A 13,774-nucleotide genomic window follows, 5' to 3' on the forward strand; every position below is an offset into this window, starting at 1 on the left:
TATTTTGTCTATATTGTAGATATTTATAGCGTTATATGAGGCACTAAGGGAATTCCTCCCTCCCTCCCTTTCTTGATAAAAAATACCCCATATGGGGTCATGAAAATGATATTTAAAAATGCCTTTCAAACATAGGAAGGTTAATTTTAGGTAATGTATGTGAGAAAACCTTTCTGCTTTGGCAAAATGAGCTGAAATAACATTTTTAACTTGTACTTAAACGTTTTGACCGACAGTTATAATTTATCGAAAGCAAGGCAATAGCACTCAACTACAAGAGAAGATTTGTAGCTACTTAACAATTGGAATTCTATTATAAAATTCCTAGCATGTGGTCAATTAAAATATTTTTTGGTTATTAATGACAACTTCAATAATAACAAATATAATAGCACATTATAAGAAAAACTTTCTGCCTTGCTATTAAGTAATCAACTGATATTTTGTACAAATCACAGGCCATAGCATAGCCAAATTGTCTGGGTGACCTTGTTCTCATATCAAGGCATGCCGTTTTGTTCCTGTGCTATGTTGTGTAATATTTGCATTAACTGTTTTATATTGCTTTTTAATTAGTTTTTTTTTCATCGAATTGGAGAGTCCAATAGGATAAAATAGTCCAAATAATGGGACCAGTCAAAATGACAATACAATTTTTTATACAAGATTGACCATCACAAACACGACTCAAGGTCCGATTTTTTTGGTAGAATGACCCATTGAGACTATTACTTTTGATGTTAATAACCATTTGCAAAATTAGCTTTGTTTCTCTTTTTGTATTCAATAGTATACTGATATAAATGAAAACTAAAACAACAAGTTGATGTAGTTCAGTTTATATTGACTTCTGAAGCCACAAATGCTTATATATATATAACACACAGAAGGATTCTTTTCCATTCTATTCCTTGGGAGTTATAAAATCGGGACAAAAAGACAAACTGATTGGTAAAAAAAAAAAAAAAGAAAAAGAAACATACAGTAATTACTGACATGCTCTTCACAAATACATTTTTACTTCATGAACAGCTGAAGAGTTGTACAGACAGATATTTCACAATCCAGTAATATCATATACTTTACCTTGGAGGCATAGGTATACAGAGCTAGGATCTTTTCTATTTGTATTACTTATTATTAAGACTACTAGTATTTTTTACTATTTGAAATCAAATTCCACATACAATGACATCTTGTACCAGCATTTATTTTGTATAATTATAATAATGTTAAAATTCAGTTACTTTGTAAATGATACCTGTAATGACTTTTATTGTCTCTCTTTGCCATTGCCATATTTTTATCAATGTCTATATTCTGTACAGGTATGCATCCTGATCAAGAGAGGGAAAAATAAAATAAAAATTGACACTTCCCAATCCCCTAAAGTCTTTCATTTTACTTTGATGAATTTATGTTCCAAGGAGTATATGCCAACCTCCGTGTTAGCTGATTCATCATAATCACACCACTCCTACAATTAATACAATACATGTCGTATTATATATCAAGTCAATGCCTGCAGGTTATAGGTATATATACTGGTGTTATAAAAATATCAGAGCAAACTAATATTATATGTAGTTCCAATTTAGACACTAATTTAATCAGGTTAAATAAGAAATGTTTTGATGTTTAAGATGCCATTCTAGATTAATATTTCTTGAATAAAACTATCATGACTCAAAGTATAAGTGCCATCCAGTCATTTTTATGTTCAGTAAATCCATTTTAATAGGCTTTACCTTTTCTGTTAGTGTCACTTCTGTAAATTTAGTTCCGGACTCTGCCCCTTCAGTTGTGAATCCAGTCTAAAAGGGTAAAGTAAGAATAAAGTGTCTGCATTGTGAAAAGTGCTCAATTTCTCAAGCAAATTAAATCTCTGGGCACCTCATTACAAAATGATTCAGGTATATTTGTTGATCACAGGCACATCATTACACATAATACATAAATCATAGAAATGTACCATATAAAATAAATATTTGAAATAGAATATTGAGGATGAAATTTATTCTATGGGTGTGACATTGTTATTTTGTTTTTTATGTGTAAAACTGGTCATTTTCACCCTTCTTATTTCAAACAATCTTACCCTAGGTGAGAAATCCGTAGGTTCTACTCCCCTGCAGTCAAAGACAACAATAGTTTTAAACTTGCCACTGTCTTCAGCAGTGTATGGCACAATTGTATCCTTCAGAATATCTGGAGAATTAAACAAATTTTCATATTATTTATGTGGACTATTTAACATGGAAAATAACAAGTAAAAAACACGGTAAAAATTTTTCATTTCAATATGTGCTTAATGCAAAAGTTTTTTTTTTTTTTTTGCTCCTCACCAGATCAACACCAATTCTTGAATTATTTTTCAAGAACTTAATAAAAAGGCATTTTAAATGTGTCATTACCTATGGAATTCTCCCTTCCACACAATTTGCATTTTACAACAAGACTAGCATGACCCCTTCCACCTTTCAGAGGAGAATTTTCCTGAAAAAATTAACAATAACTCTAGGTTCATCTTTTCATATATCAATCAATTAATTAATCTTTCTAGTCATGTACTTACACATTTCACTATAACAATATATTTTGTTGAAAGCAATGTAAATCATATCATGAAAACATGACTTTTAGATCTAGGTTTCACCCCTCTGTCAACATACAGCACATAGAATATTATATGCTAAAACAATATTTGGTACTCACCAACAAAGTCAGGTATTGGTATTCTTTTCCTTCTTCTCCACAGTTAGCGCATTTTAGCTATAAATATGAAAATAATATTGAAGAGACCATGCATAAATTCTCTTCAATCTTTAGTATTTAATAATAACATGTGCCTCAGAAGCATCTTACATCCTTCTGAAGTCATATTACTAACTCTCCTCAACTTGGCTTTTAAAAAATGCATTTTCCGATGCCTAATGAAAGAGAGGTTATTTTATATCAAGCAGGAGGCAGACAGAGCAATTACCTCATTTTTAATTTAAAATGAAATAAATATTATAATGCTCATTGGTTTTTCAATGCAGGTGTGTTTGGTCAATTCTGAGTTTATATTCCAGTAGAATACAGTACTAACCATTAATCATGGACCACAGGTTAAACCTTGGGTCTTTCACAGGTCCCAATAATAATTATTATTGTTATTATTCACAGGTGAAGTGGCAGCCAGTAATCTGGAATCTGGCTCCACAGTTTATCTTTGCTCAGATAAGTGATTATGAACACCAAATTAATGATTTAAACTGTTGTTTCATGGTTCCATTGTAAAAATACTGGCTGCAAGTAACGCATTCTAAACTGCAAACAATTTGTGGGGTTTTGGCTGGGTTCCATCTGGGTCTCTTGCTCTTTACATACAGGATTTTTTAAAAAATATTTTCAATCTAATTGTGGAAGATTCTTGCAGAAGCATTTAAGAACTTGCAGAGTAAACAGCACCAACATTTCATCTTGCCATCCTGTAGCTTTTCACAAACACATAAATAATGGTGCTCTGCAAGTGGCAAATAGGTAAAAAAAAAAATTCAATATCTGTTTTCAATAACTTTATTCCCATATTATACTTTTCCTACTACTTATCAATACAGGAGCAATGCAGTCTTTAAATCTTCGGCAAATCTTCATGGTTTAAATCTACATTAATTCAGAAACTTCAATCATTAAGAAGGGTTAAACAGACGTACAAGATTTTGTTACAATTTCACAGCCTTTTCATTAAGTTAACATGATACTAAGTACCAACATCAAGTCAATACTCACCTTTAGGTACCACCTAAAATCATCTCCACTTGCCAGCAGGTTGGAAACATGCTCAAGATCTGCTTTTATTTGCAGCCCTATTTTCTGAAAAAAATTATAACATAAGTCTTCTCTCTCTCTGACACTGTGTGTGTGTGTGTGTGTGTGCGCGTGTGTGCGTGCGTGTGTGTGTGTTATCTTAAACCACTTATCAATTCAGATATTTTATAAAATCTGTGCTCTGTAAGAGATGAAATAAGGCCCACCTTAACCCCTAGCACGAAAATTCATGCGTAAGCACTCCCATTGACAGTTCTGATATGTAGTCTGTGCAGACAGTACATATCAGAACCGTAAATGGGAGTGCTAATGCATGAATTTTCGTGCTACTTAATCCCTTCTACTACCAAAATGTGAATATTAATATCAAAGTGAATGTTTTTAATCATCCACTTATATTATACTGAAATAATGACAAAAATAAAATCCAATACTGGATCTTGCACTGAAATGGAGATCATGACATATAAACCCTATCACAAGACCATTTCTAGGTTAACTGATTTGGAGTTGTCACCACACAACATCAGTGACAACTCCAAATCATAGTTTAAAAGTTTTCATTTATGACAGATCCACTATAATCGAAGAAGAAGAATCAAAGAACAGAACCTCATACAAGAGGCACTAAAACAGTGTAACTACCCAAAATGGACAATAAAAAAGGTAAAACATCACATGGAAGTAAAAACATCAGGAAGCAAATTAGACCAAGTTTTGTTCCATAATCCGGGGTCGTTCCATAATCTATCAGGGGAAATCATGAATGCAACGAAGAAGGAAATACTGGAGTGTCATTAAAGCTGATATTACTTAACACTAAATGGCCTTGTAAAGACTGAAAGTCGTAAAACAATCTGCCAAGAGCACATTTATTACTCACTGACGTCTACATGTACATGTAGTGTTTGTGTTGAAACTTTCGCCTGAAAATGACGCATTTTGGGACTTTTTGATGATAAATCCACGCCACACTATTAACTAAACTTTACGTTTTTCACATTTAATGAACACTTGGACCACTACATATTAAATATTTTCGAGAAAACGCGTTCAGGGGTGCTAGAGATGACGCGTTCGTACTTACCACCATGTTTATTTCACAGCTTCCGCTGTGCGCGCTATCAACATCCGGTTAGTGCGTGTCTTGGTAATTTTAACTTGCAAGGTTTACATTCTGGCAGCTGCCACAAGCATTTCCTTCAACACGCAAGGTAACTTCCATTCAGGGGTTTGTCGGTTGTATAAAAATGATGTCGTGATTATGCGATAATTATAATGAAAAAATTTGAAGCTTTTGAATTTAAGTTTGTCACTTGATTTTAAAATTTCACTCACTCAATCTAGGGCCCAAGCCCCAATTAAGTCGAAGATGTAAAATTAAGCATCAGTACTATATATAGTCTGTATTATGTCATTATTTGGTTGACTCTGTGGGACAAGTGGAATTCGTTTAAATACAAAATCGATTTTTTTGTCATTTGTTTAGTTTTTCACACTTAGTCTTGTATTATTTGTAACCATATATATTATACTTTCCCTCTACCAGGGTGGCAGAGTCTGTAGGGAAAATCGGAAAATCCCATATATAGTAAAATGGACGTCTATTTATCTAAAGACAAAGCTGTGAATATCCTGTGAAAAGTCAAGTTTTGGCCCTGGTAGAGGGTATATTATACTCACATACTGGTATATTGTCATGGTCATTTCAAAAATTCCTCTTGTTTTTAGGTTCTTAAATGTTCATCAAGGTGAAAACTGAGTGTGATTACTATAAAGCCTGGTGAGGTTTCAGAGCTGCAGATCTAAATGCACGGTCACTTCAAGTGACTAAAGGTAAATTAGCACATTATATATGCTACTTCGTAATGTTTGTTGTTATCAAATTATTCAATGAAAACAGTATTCTACCATTTCGCACAAAAGTTCAAGCTTAAGAATTTATATTTAAGTTTTCAGATATGTGTATATATGCTACAGTTAGTACATATCAGAAAATATAAAGCTGGATTGTAGCATGCAAATTTTTGTGCTATCTAGCATTATATTTATACAGCTGAGTTTTTATTGGAAATCATGATAGGAAGACATGAAATTGGGTATTAGCAGCATAGCATTTACACTGCAATTTATACAAACTGACATACACGATGTCAATTTCTTATGAATTCATTGGAAAACTGTAGCATTTTATTAGGAGAAGGCGTGAAAATACCCAAATGAAGGTGAGCAGCATCCTCAGAAAAGCAAACAAGAGATGGGAGTGGAGAGAGCTGGTCGCAAATTCCTAGTGGTACCCCCACAGTCGACCAAATTACGGGATAGTATAGAATAGGATCAGAAAAACATCAAAAATTGATCATTTATATCTGATTCATCAAACATATTTTGTGCATATTTCCTTTTTCAAAGAATTTTGTGATAAATCACTCGGAACTACTCGGATGTCTCCGCACTCGACAATGACCTCGGACGTGATACGGAGGCATCCATATTGATTGTTGATTTGTTGGGAAGGAACTACTTTCAACCTCGCGCTAATTTAGACCACAATTCTTTCAACGTCTGTATCTGTTTATCCTTTAAATCAAAGTCAATCTTAGTGCATTGTTTGGCAAACTGTAAAGCATCATAAAAACAGGGGTATTGACAGCTATCTTTATGAGCTGAATAATCGAATTGAGTGAGAAGGCATTTCCGGCGAACAAAATGCATGGATTTGGTGCATATTTCTCCGCCTATCACATCCGAGGTTAGTATGGAGCTTGCGGAATGAGCCGAGGATTGCCGATTGGTGATAAATTGAAAATGTTTTTCAAAAAACAATATACAATCAGAATTTTGACCTCACAAAAGAGGTTACTGATACCATGTGATAGATTATTACTTTCTATGATGTCACAAAGATGGTGATACAGTGCATTATTGTGTGATGCCACAAAGAATATGTGTTATATTGTATCAGTCTGTGATGTCATAAAGTTACCATTGACTATCACCTTAAACATGACAGACTGAATGACAGTAATATAATGTGCAGCTCTCGATTGACTTTGTAAATCTTATTTCTTGCATCAGATAAGCTCTTCAAACCTGTATTTAAACCAGACCTAAATGTAAGTTGAGACTATTTGAAGTAATATAGTTTTTATGAAAAGCACTAAGGTGTAGGTTTCTTCAGTGCTATTTTATTAGCAGGCTGTGAGGCCAAACTCAGGTCAGTGGCACCTTTGTTCCTTTCCACAGAAATACAGAACCATAATCCTTACCGAATTTAGAATAGTAAATGCTCTGACATATAACCATTTTACATAAATGTAAGGTAGGAGTAATATAACAGAGGTGTTGTCTGACCTATGATGAAAATACAGTTGGATTGAAATCTGAAGCTCTTTGCACTTTATAATTATTTTGTTTTAGATGTTTTATGTCGTATCTTTTTAATCTAGCATAAGTAAATTGATTTTATTATGATTTTTTAACAAATCAATTAATTCTTCATGTGAATGTGGCATGTATCTTAAGAACATTATGGCAGATTTAGCAAAGCAAGGTTGAGAGACTTGGATGAAAGTGCTTGTTACACTTTTGAGCACCTAATCTGAGGATTGGCATATGTGGAATTTTACCTTTAATTATCTACAATATATGTGGGCTTGCACCAAGTAACAGGAAGGCTAATAGAAAGCCTGTGGCTGATTTTTTTTTTGTAGAGAATATAATCATTATTTAATTGTGGGTCTACAGAAAGTGTTGTGGAGCAGATCTTGGCATGGAGCAAATCTAAGCATTGTATATATTATTCTCATGTTGTATAAATTAGTAAATGGATATATGATATTCTGCACTATAGTAAGCATTGTAGTATAAGTCTTGTCCAGTAAGGTAGGAGGAAAAGTGACCGAGTTTTAATTCATATTAATTTAGAATTGGTCCTTTTTCGCTCTTTCTCGGATGCTGTTATATATTAAACTTACATAACATTGGTTATATTTCAGGGTCATTGTGTGTGTGTAAGAAGTCACTTTGATCAGTTATGGCCACCAATTCTACAATGACTGGAAGTGGGAATACCAACACATTTGACTCTACACTACTGGGTGTAAAGATTGGATGCCTTGTGTGCATCTTCATCATCACCATTGGCTGCTGTCTAGTTCCACTGAAGATTATACCAAGGCACAGCCAAATTGGTGTAAGTCCCAAATCAAAACTCATAATGAGTCTCTGCAACTGTCTGTCTGCTGGTGTCTTCCTAGGAACTTGTTTCAATGCATTTATACCACATGTGAGAGAGAAGTTTGATGGTATATTCTCAAACGCAAGATGGCATCACGATTCCAGTTCTGCTACAGAGTTCACTGTGATTATGGGATTTTTCTTGATTTTGACACTGGAAAAACTGATAATGATGTGTCAGAAGAAACCAATGACGCATTCTCATGGCCATGAGATGACTACTTTAAACTTGGATCTTCCTGAGGAGGAGTTAGATGGCTATACTGCCTCAGAGGAAAGCTCTGCTGAATCTGTTGATTGGGAAAATTCAAATGAAAGCCAAAAGTTGTGCAAACCAAAGCGCCACTCTCATACAAAGTCTCGGAAGTTTGTGAGCCATCCCCAAGTAAACCATTTACATAATAGTCACATGTCACATGATCATCATAGTCATGCAGGACACAGTCATCATGTAGAAATCTCAGACCAGGAGTCCATAATAGGCTGTATCTCTCTCCTCCTGGCCCTTAGTGTCCATGGCCTGTTTGAAGGAATGGCACTGGCACTACAGCAATCAATAGATAAACTGATCAGTTTATTTATTGCTATAATCTCTCATGAAAGCCTATGTGCTCTAGCAATGGGTATCACTCTAGTCAAGCAAGACTTGCAAAGCTGGACTATTGTGAAGCTTGCCGTGGCACTGGCCGCAGTGATCCCTGCTGGCATGGGAATAGGCATGGCCCTGGGTCAGATACATGGACAAGTGGGCTTGACCATTTCTGCTATACTACAGGGCATAGCTGCAGGGACTTTCATCAATGTGATCTTTTTAGAAATGCTTCCAGTTGAGATTCACAGTAATCAGTATCCCATGGTGAAGGTTTTATTTGTTTTCTTAGGATATATCATAATGGCTGGTTTGTCCTTTGCCCACACATAGTAGGGTATGGAGATTTGTTTAGTTGATGCTAAGGGAGAGGGAGGGGGGTAATGTACATTCTTATGTTTAATCTATGGTAACTATACATTATACTCACAGTCAGATGTTAAAAAATATTCAAGTTAATGATATTCACTTATTTTCAGCCATTATAAAAATACACAATTAATACTGATAAATGTGGTTATGCAAAAAGAACTAAGTACATAGTAAACAGGATTTGGGCGAGAAAGGTAAAAAAGGAAATTGCAAGTACAAGCCATCTAAAAAGAAAAAAAAGACCGTGACAATCCTGTATATTGGTCTTCAGTTATTTAACACTGTATTTGAAATAAATAATATTGTGGTTTTGTGCTTGACTTTTTTTTTTCGTAACAAATGTTATGTTTGCATATTTGGTTATTTGTATGTATTTTCAAGTTGAAATTTTCTGAGGGCCAAATGATTTTTTCATTTGCATAATATGTAAATATCTATGTTTGAAGCTCGTTCTTAAAAGATATGTTGTGTTCTTGCCAGTTAATAATACTCTAAATAATGTAGCATTTTCAGTCATATTGCATTTGAAAATATAACTTAAATGTACCTGATATTATGTTATTTCAGCTGTGTTTGTAAACTACTGATGAAAAGGCAAACATTTTACTTTTATTTCATCCAATTAATAACATTGTCAATACAATGAATGTATTGTAATTGACTTGCCAAAGTTTACATCATCAAATGTAAATGTATTAAAGAATCTTGATGACTTTTCTAGAGATGAGACATCACAACTCTGTTCGGGTGTTTAACCATATACTGCACAAATACTGGTACATTGTCATTGAACAGCTGTTTTTTCAAACTATGTTCATATTTATCATAAAGATAGTAGGTGTGAGGAAGTATTTACAGAAAAAAAAATTAATACAGAATTTCATCAGCTGTGTTATGTTATAAGGATAAAGTAATTTCTCTCTTCAATCAACAGCTAAATATTGAAATTGTCCTATCTATCCCCTGAATAGAGGCTTTTCACCTGGAGAGCCTCATTGCCTAATGAAGGTGCCTTGATGGACATTGAAATATTGGAGGTAAACAATTTCAATATTTAGCTATTGATTGATGAAAAAATTACTTTATTCTTATAAATTTGAATGCATTTGCATATGGCAGCTTTAGCTATGATGTTAGGGGAGCCTAGACATGTTTGAAACAATTAATATGGAGTTATTAAAGAATCTATTATCTGCAGTAATCCAGATTTTTCTTATGAAATTCAAGGTGGCATACTGATCAAGAAATATGCTCAGTATCTTAACTGTATTTTTGTGAAGACTGTTATGTGTAATGCGTGAAGGAAAAAAATGTTCCCAAAATATTGTTTGCATAAATAACATTGTACATGAACTTTTGTATAATAAGCAAATGCATACTAAAAATCAATTGCTTTTCATCTATTAGTTGTGGTTATAATTATTGAAGTGTTAACATTTTATGTATCGTATTATGATACTGGTGTATCATTGAGAAATATGCTAATATCATGGTATCAGTAATATTTCTTTATTGATTATTAATACCAAAATAAACATGCAGATTTCAGCCTGCACACTGGTCAGTTGTACACCCTGAAATTATATTTCAGTGAATTAAAAATTTTAATATGATATCATAGTTAAATGATTGTGCAGTTTTTGTCTTACACAGGAATGTTATTTCATTAAAAAAATCCAACCTGAAAAGTTGCAGGCTCCTAACTAGCAATTTCAAAAGGGGGTTCTTTTTCTCAAAAAGTGGACCTTTTCCATGAAACCTCCATCTACCTAGATAAAATATTACCCAGAGGGGACCTTTTCCCCACAAAGGTGGGGGGGGGGGGGGGGGGGGGGTCTTTTGAACCCCCCAAACCCCCTCTGGCTACAACCTTGAGTTATACTGGTGAGATGACCACAGGTTTTCTCCACATTAGCTACCATGGGGGCATTAACAAATGTTATGTACAAGTAGTATGCAGATGGCTTTGCAACTTCTCAAACATACAGGAAAGAAACATAGGACTAAAATACAGCTTCAGAAAACCAGTCTGATTGGTTAATTTTATTGAGAAAATTAGATTTTTCACATATTGGCATTTTCAAGGTGGGACTTGGAACCTCCATGGGCTTGAAAACCTTTGCTAGTCACATTTTCTGAATATCCATGATACTTACATTTTATCATTAAAAATTGATGGTCATTATGCTGTTAAAAGGATAAGCAGTCTTCTTTTTCTGGAAGTAATACTTTTTTTTTTTGGGGGGAAATTTTCATTTTTCACATATTGGCATTTTCAGTGTGGGTCTTAGAACGAGCATGAAGCTGAATGATAATCAAATTTTCTAACTGTCCATATTATTTAAAGGAGATAATTAAAAATTGGTGGTAAGTATACCATTAATCATTATTTAATATTTCATCAAAATTGACCAAAAACCTACTTTGTGCATTGCCACTGCAAATGTTATGAAAAGAAACCATGTTTCTCATGTTTTTTACTTACAAGAATGATTCTTAGGATTGACATACAGCTCAAATTTGAAAACCAGCTCTTTTGGATTATCATTTTTTGTTGAATTTATATAATTTGTTTTGTGAATTTTTCACTTTTCTCATTCTGGCATTTTCAAAGTGTGGACTTGATTTCTCATGGGCCTGAAGCCTTATCCTTGTTGCACACTTTACTTACATTGGTATTACCTGTTGTGCATATTTAAAATTTGATGTTGACTTTGCAGTTAAGCATAATGTATTATTGCATCAGAGTTGATAGTTGCCTATTTTGTGTATTATTATTTTCTGCTTTTTGTCTGTACATTTGACAGCTTTGCTCTTGTTTCTTAATCCACTTGCCCTGAGTGTCAGAGTCACTGTGAATCGGGCTTCAGTTTTGCTGATATGGGTTATATATGAAATCAAGATCGAGCTGGCAAAACTGAAATCTAGAACCTAGGGTAAATCCACTTAGATAATGTGAAAATAAAAATTGACATGTTATGTGGTAATGCTGGCGCATCAAAAGAAAAAAAAACGAGTGAATTTGCTTTTTTGAGCTGATGGTGTAACAGCAGCATTTTGGTGTACAAACTGTAAAACCACTTTCAGACATTTCCAACTCACCTGAAGAGCTTACAATGCCATTTTAATGCCTATTTAACCACAACAATGAGTTCAACGTTCTGGTGCCAAGAATTATTTTGAATGGCATACTTGTGATTTATCAGTGAATGGATAAAATAATACCTTTACTTAGTGGAACATTTTTAAATCTTTAAAAAACCAAACGCTGGCACCAGGTAGTAAATTCACACGCTACTCGTCGATCAGGCTAACTTTCTTGATAGTTACCCGAGTTGCCTGGAACCGATAACCATTTCACACCAATTAGAAAGCGGCAAAACTAACGATTAACGCTTGGCCACATTATGAACAGAAGAGTGTGGGGGTAGTGAATAAAGGAACAAAATAGGGGAAAGTTTGTGCTCTAAAAGTAAATTAATATTAAGATAAGTATTTCACATAAAAGATAAAAACAAAGGCCTTAATTATGCATCGAATCCAATTTTCTGCTCTCTTTTGTATCATTTTTGCCTTCACATATGTACATTTTATCTAAAAAAAAAGTGAATTTAAGAAATAATAAAATTGACAGTAATGAATTGAAGTCACAGCACAGTGATCTGCAGTCAGTCTTCCTCTTTCTGTCCAAATGCAACCCCAAATAACAATACATTTAATTACACACCTGTGCCGTGAGTGAAGAGGCATCGTATATCGAAGTGGTCCAGGTCTGGGTCCGGGAAAACGGGCCTGCAATGTATGAAGTAGGCACTGTACCTGAACTGGTTGACGATATTCAAAATCACTGCACCAAACATAATTTGGTTACATATAAAATATATTGTCTCAAAAATAATGATTTTCACAGCCGCATAAATAAACAATAGTAACTATGTAACTGTAGGAAGACATTTGAATTATCAAATATACAATTCCAATCGATCTAAGAGTAAAATGGCAAATCAAACTAAACCAATAACCCCCACCTCTCATCACGGCACCCGTGCACATGCTTTTTTTTTCTTACTACTCTTTTTATTTTATTTTATTTATTTATTTATTTATTTATTTTTTATCATCTAAAACCGCGCCTGTTTTCGCTCATGTATATGTTCGTTACCACCATCAAAATACAGCTCTATGGCAATTTTGGTCCTATTTCCAGCATACCAACCCAGATTTTTTGAAATGGTCCATTTTCTTCTTCTTTTTTTTTTCTCTTCTTTTTTACTTGAATAAATCCAGTCTTATTTTGAAGGCTACACCGAACCGTGCAATTGTGTTAGATGAGACGTGACACGTACATCATAAAACTAATCTCACCCAGACGCTGTTATAAAACTCTGGTTCACACCCAGCTCAACCCAGCCCCCGATACAGTATCGGATTTAGGAGGGTGGGGGGGTGGGGGGGGGGGGGGGTAGGGGGTCCTGACCCCCCCTTTGATTTCTGAAAAAAAAGCACACCAAAATACCAATGGCTCTGAATAAATTAGTTTGGTAATTCAGTTAATGGTTATTCAATGTTTAAAAGAAAACTTAAATCTCGTTCAATTTTAACGAAAGCCAGTAATATCTTATTTGTGAACATCGAAAAATCGGTAAATTATTTTCCAAACTACATGTATAAAATCTAATCTATATCTAAATAGACACATTGATAAAAGCTTCGATCAAAAGATCTAGAGTAGTAGAAAAATATTGCAAAATGAAAGACTAT

General features: G+C 34.0%; 2 protein-coding genes across 3 annotated transcripts; one reads left to right on the plus strand and one right to left on the minus strand.

The window, feature by feature from the left end:
- Nucleotides 1-823: 823 nt before the first annotated feature.
- LOC106169915 (UPF0587 protein v1g245604) lies at nucleotides 824-5,033 on the minus strand. Its single transcript, XM_013549584.3, has 7 exons — nucleotides 4,901-5,033; nucleotides 3,775-3,858; nucleotides 2,716-2,772; nucleotides 2,415-2,496; nucleotides 2,099-2,208; nucleotides 1,749-1,814; nucleotides 824-1,477 (listed from the first exon to the last, which is right to left on the minus strand). Exons 1-7 carry the CDS (start codon nucleotides 4,904-4,906, stop codon nucleotides 1,397-1,399), a joined length of 486 nt encoding a protein of 161 aa, XP_013405038.1. The 5' UTR covers nucleotides 4,907-5,033; the 3' UTR covers nucleotides 824-1,396.
- Nucleotides 4,933-10,412, plus strand: LOC106169914 (zinc transporter ZIP3). 2 transcript variants are annotated; one of them, XM_013549582.2, is made up of 3 exons: nucleotides 4,933-5,027; nucleotides 5,545-5,649; nucleotides 7,812-10,412. In XM_013549582.2, the coding sequence occupies exon 3, from the start codon at nucleotides 7,850-7,852 to the stop codon at nucleotides 8,972-8,974; it is 1,125 nt and encodes a 374-aa protein (XP_013405036.2). In that variant the 5' UTR covers nucleotides 4,933-5,027; nucleotides 5,545-5,649; nucleotides 7,812-7,849; the 3' UTR covers nucleotides 8,975-10,412. The 2 variants fall into 2 exon arrangements, with proteins under 2 accessions (XP_013405036.2, XP_013405037.2); XM_013549583.3 differs by lacking the exon at nucleotides 5,545-5,649 and having other exon boundaries at nucleotides 4,939-5,027.
- Nucleotides 10,413-13,774: the final 3,362 nt, after the last annotated feature.

The sequence above is a fragment of the Lingula anatina genome, chromosome 1 (assembly GCF_051362555.1).
Source record: "Lingula anatina isolate TDL-2025a chromosome 1, LinAna3.0, whole genome shotgun sequence".
Classification (NCBI taxonomy): domain Eukaryota; kingdom Metazoa; phylum Brachiopoda; class Lingulata; order Lingulida; family Lingulidae; genus Lingula; species Lingula anatina.

Coding starts and splice junctions, on each gene's coding strand:
- LOC106169915 (XM_013549584.3), bottom strand. Junction 2,773..3,774: donor ATTTTAGGTGGTACCTAAAG/GTGAGTATTGAC, acceptor TCATATTTATAG/CTAAAATGCGCTAACTGTGG. Junction 1,815..2,098: donor CTACGGATTTCTCACCTAGG/GTAAGATTGTTT, acceptor TTACCCTTTTAG/ACTGGATTCACAACTGAAGG.
- LOC106169914 (XM_013549582.2), top strand. CDS start 7,850: ATGGCCACCAATTCTACAATGACTGGAAGTGGGAATACCAACACATTT.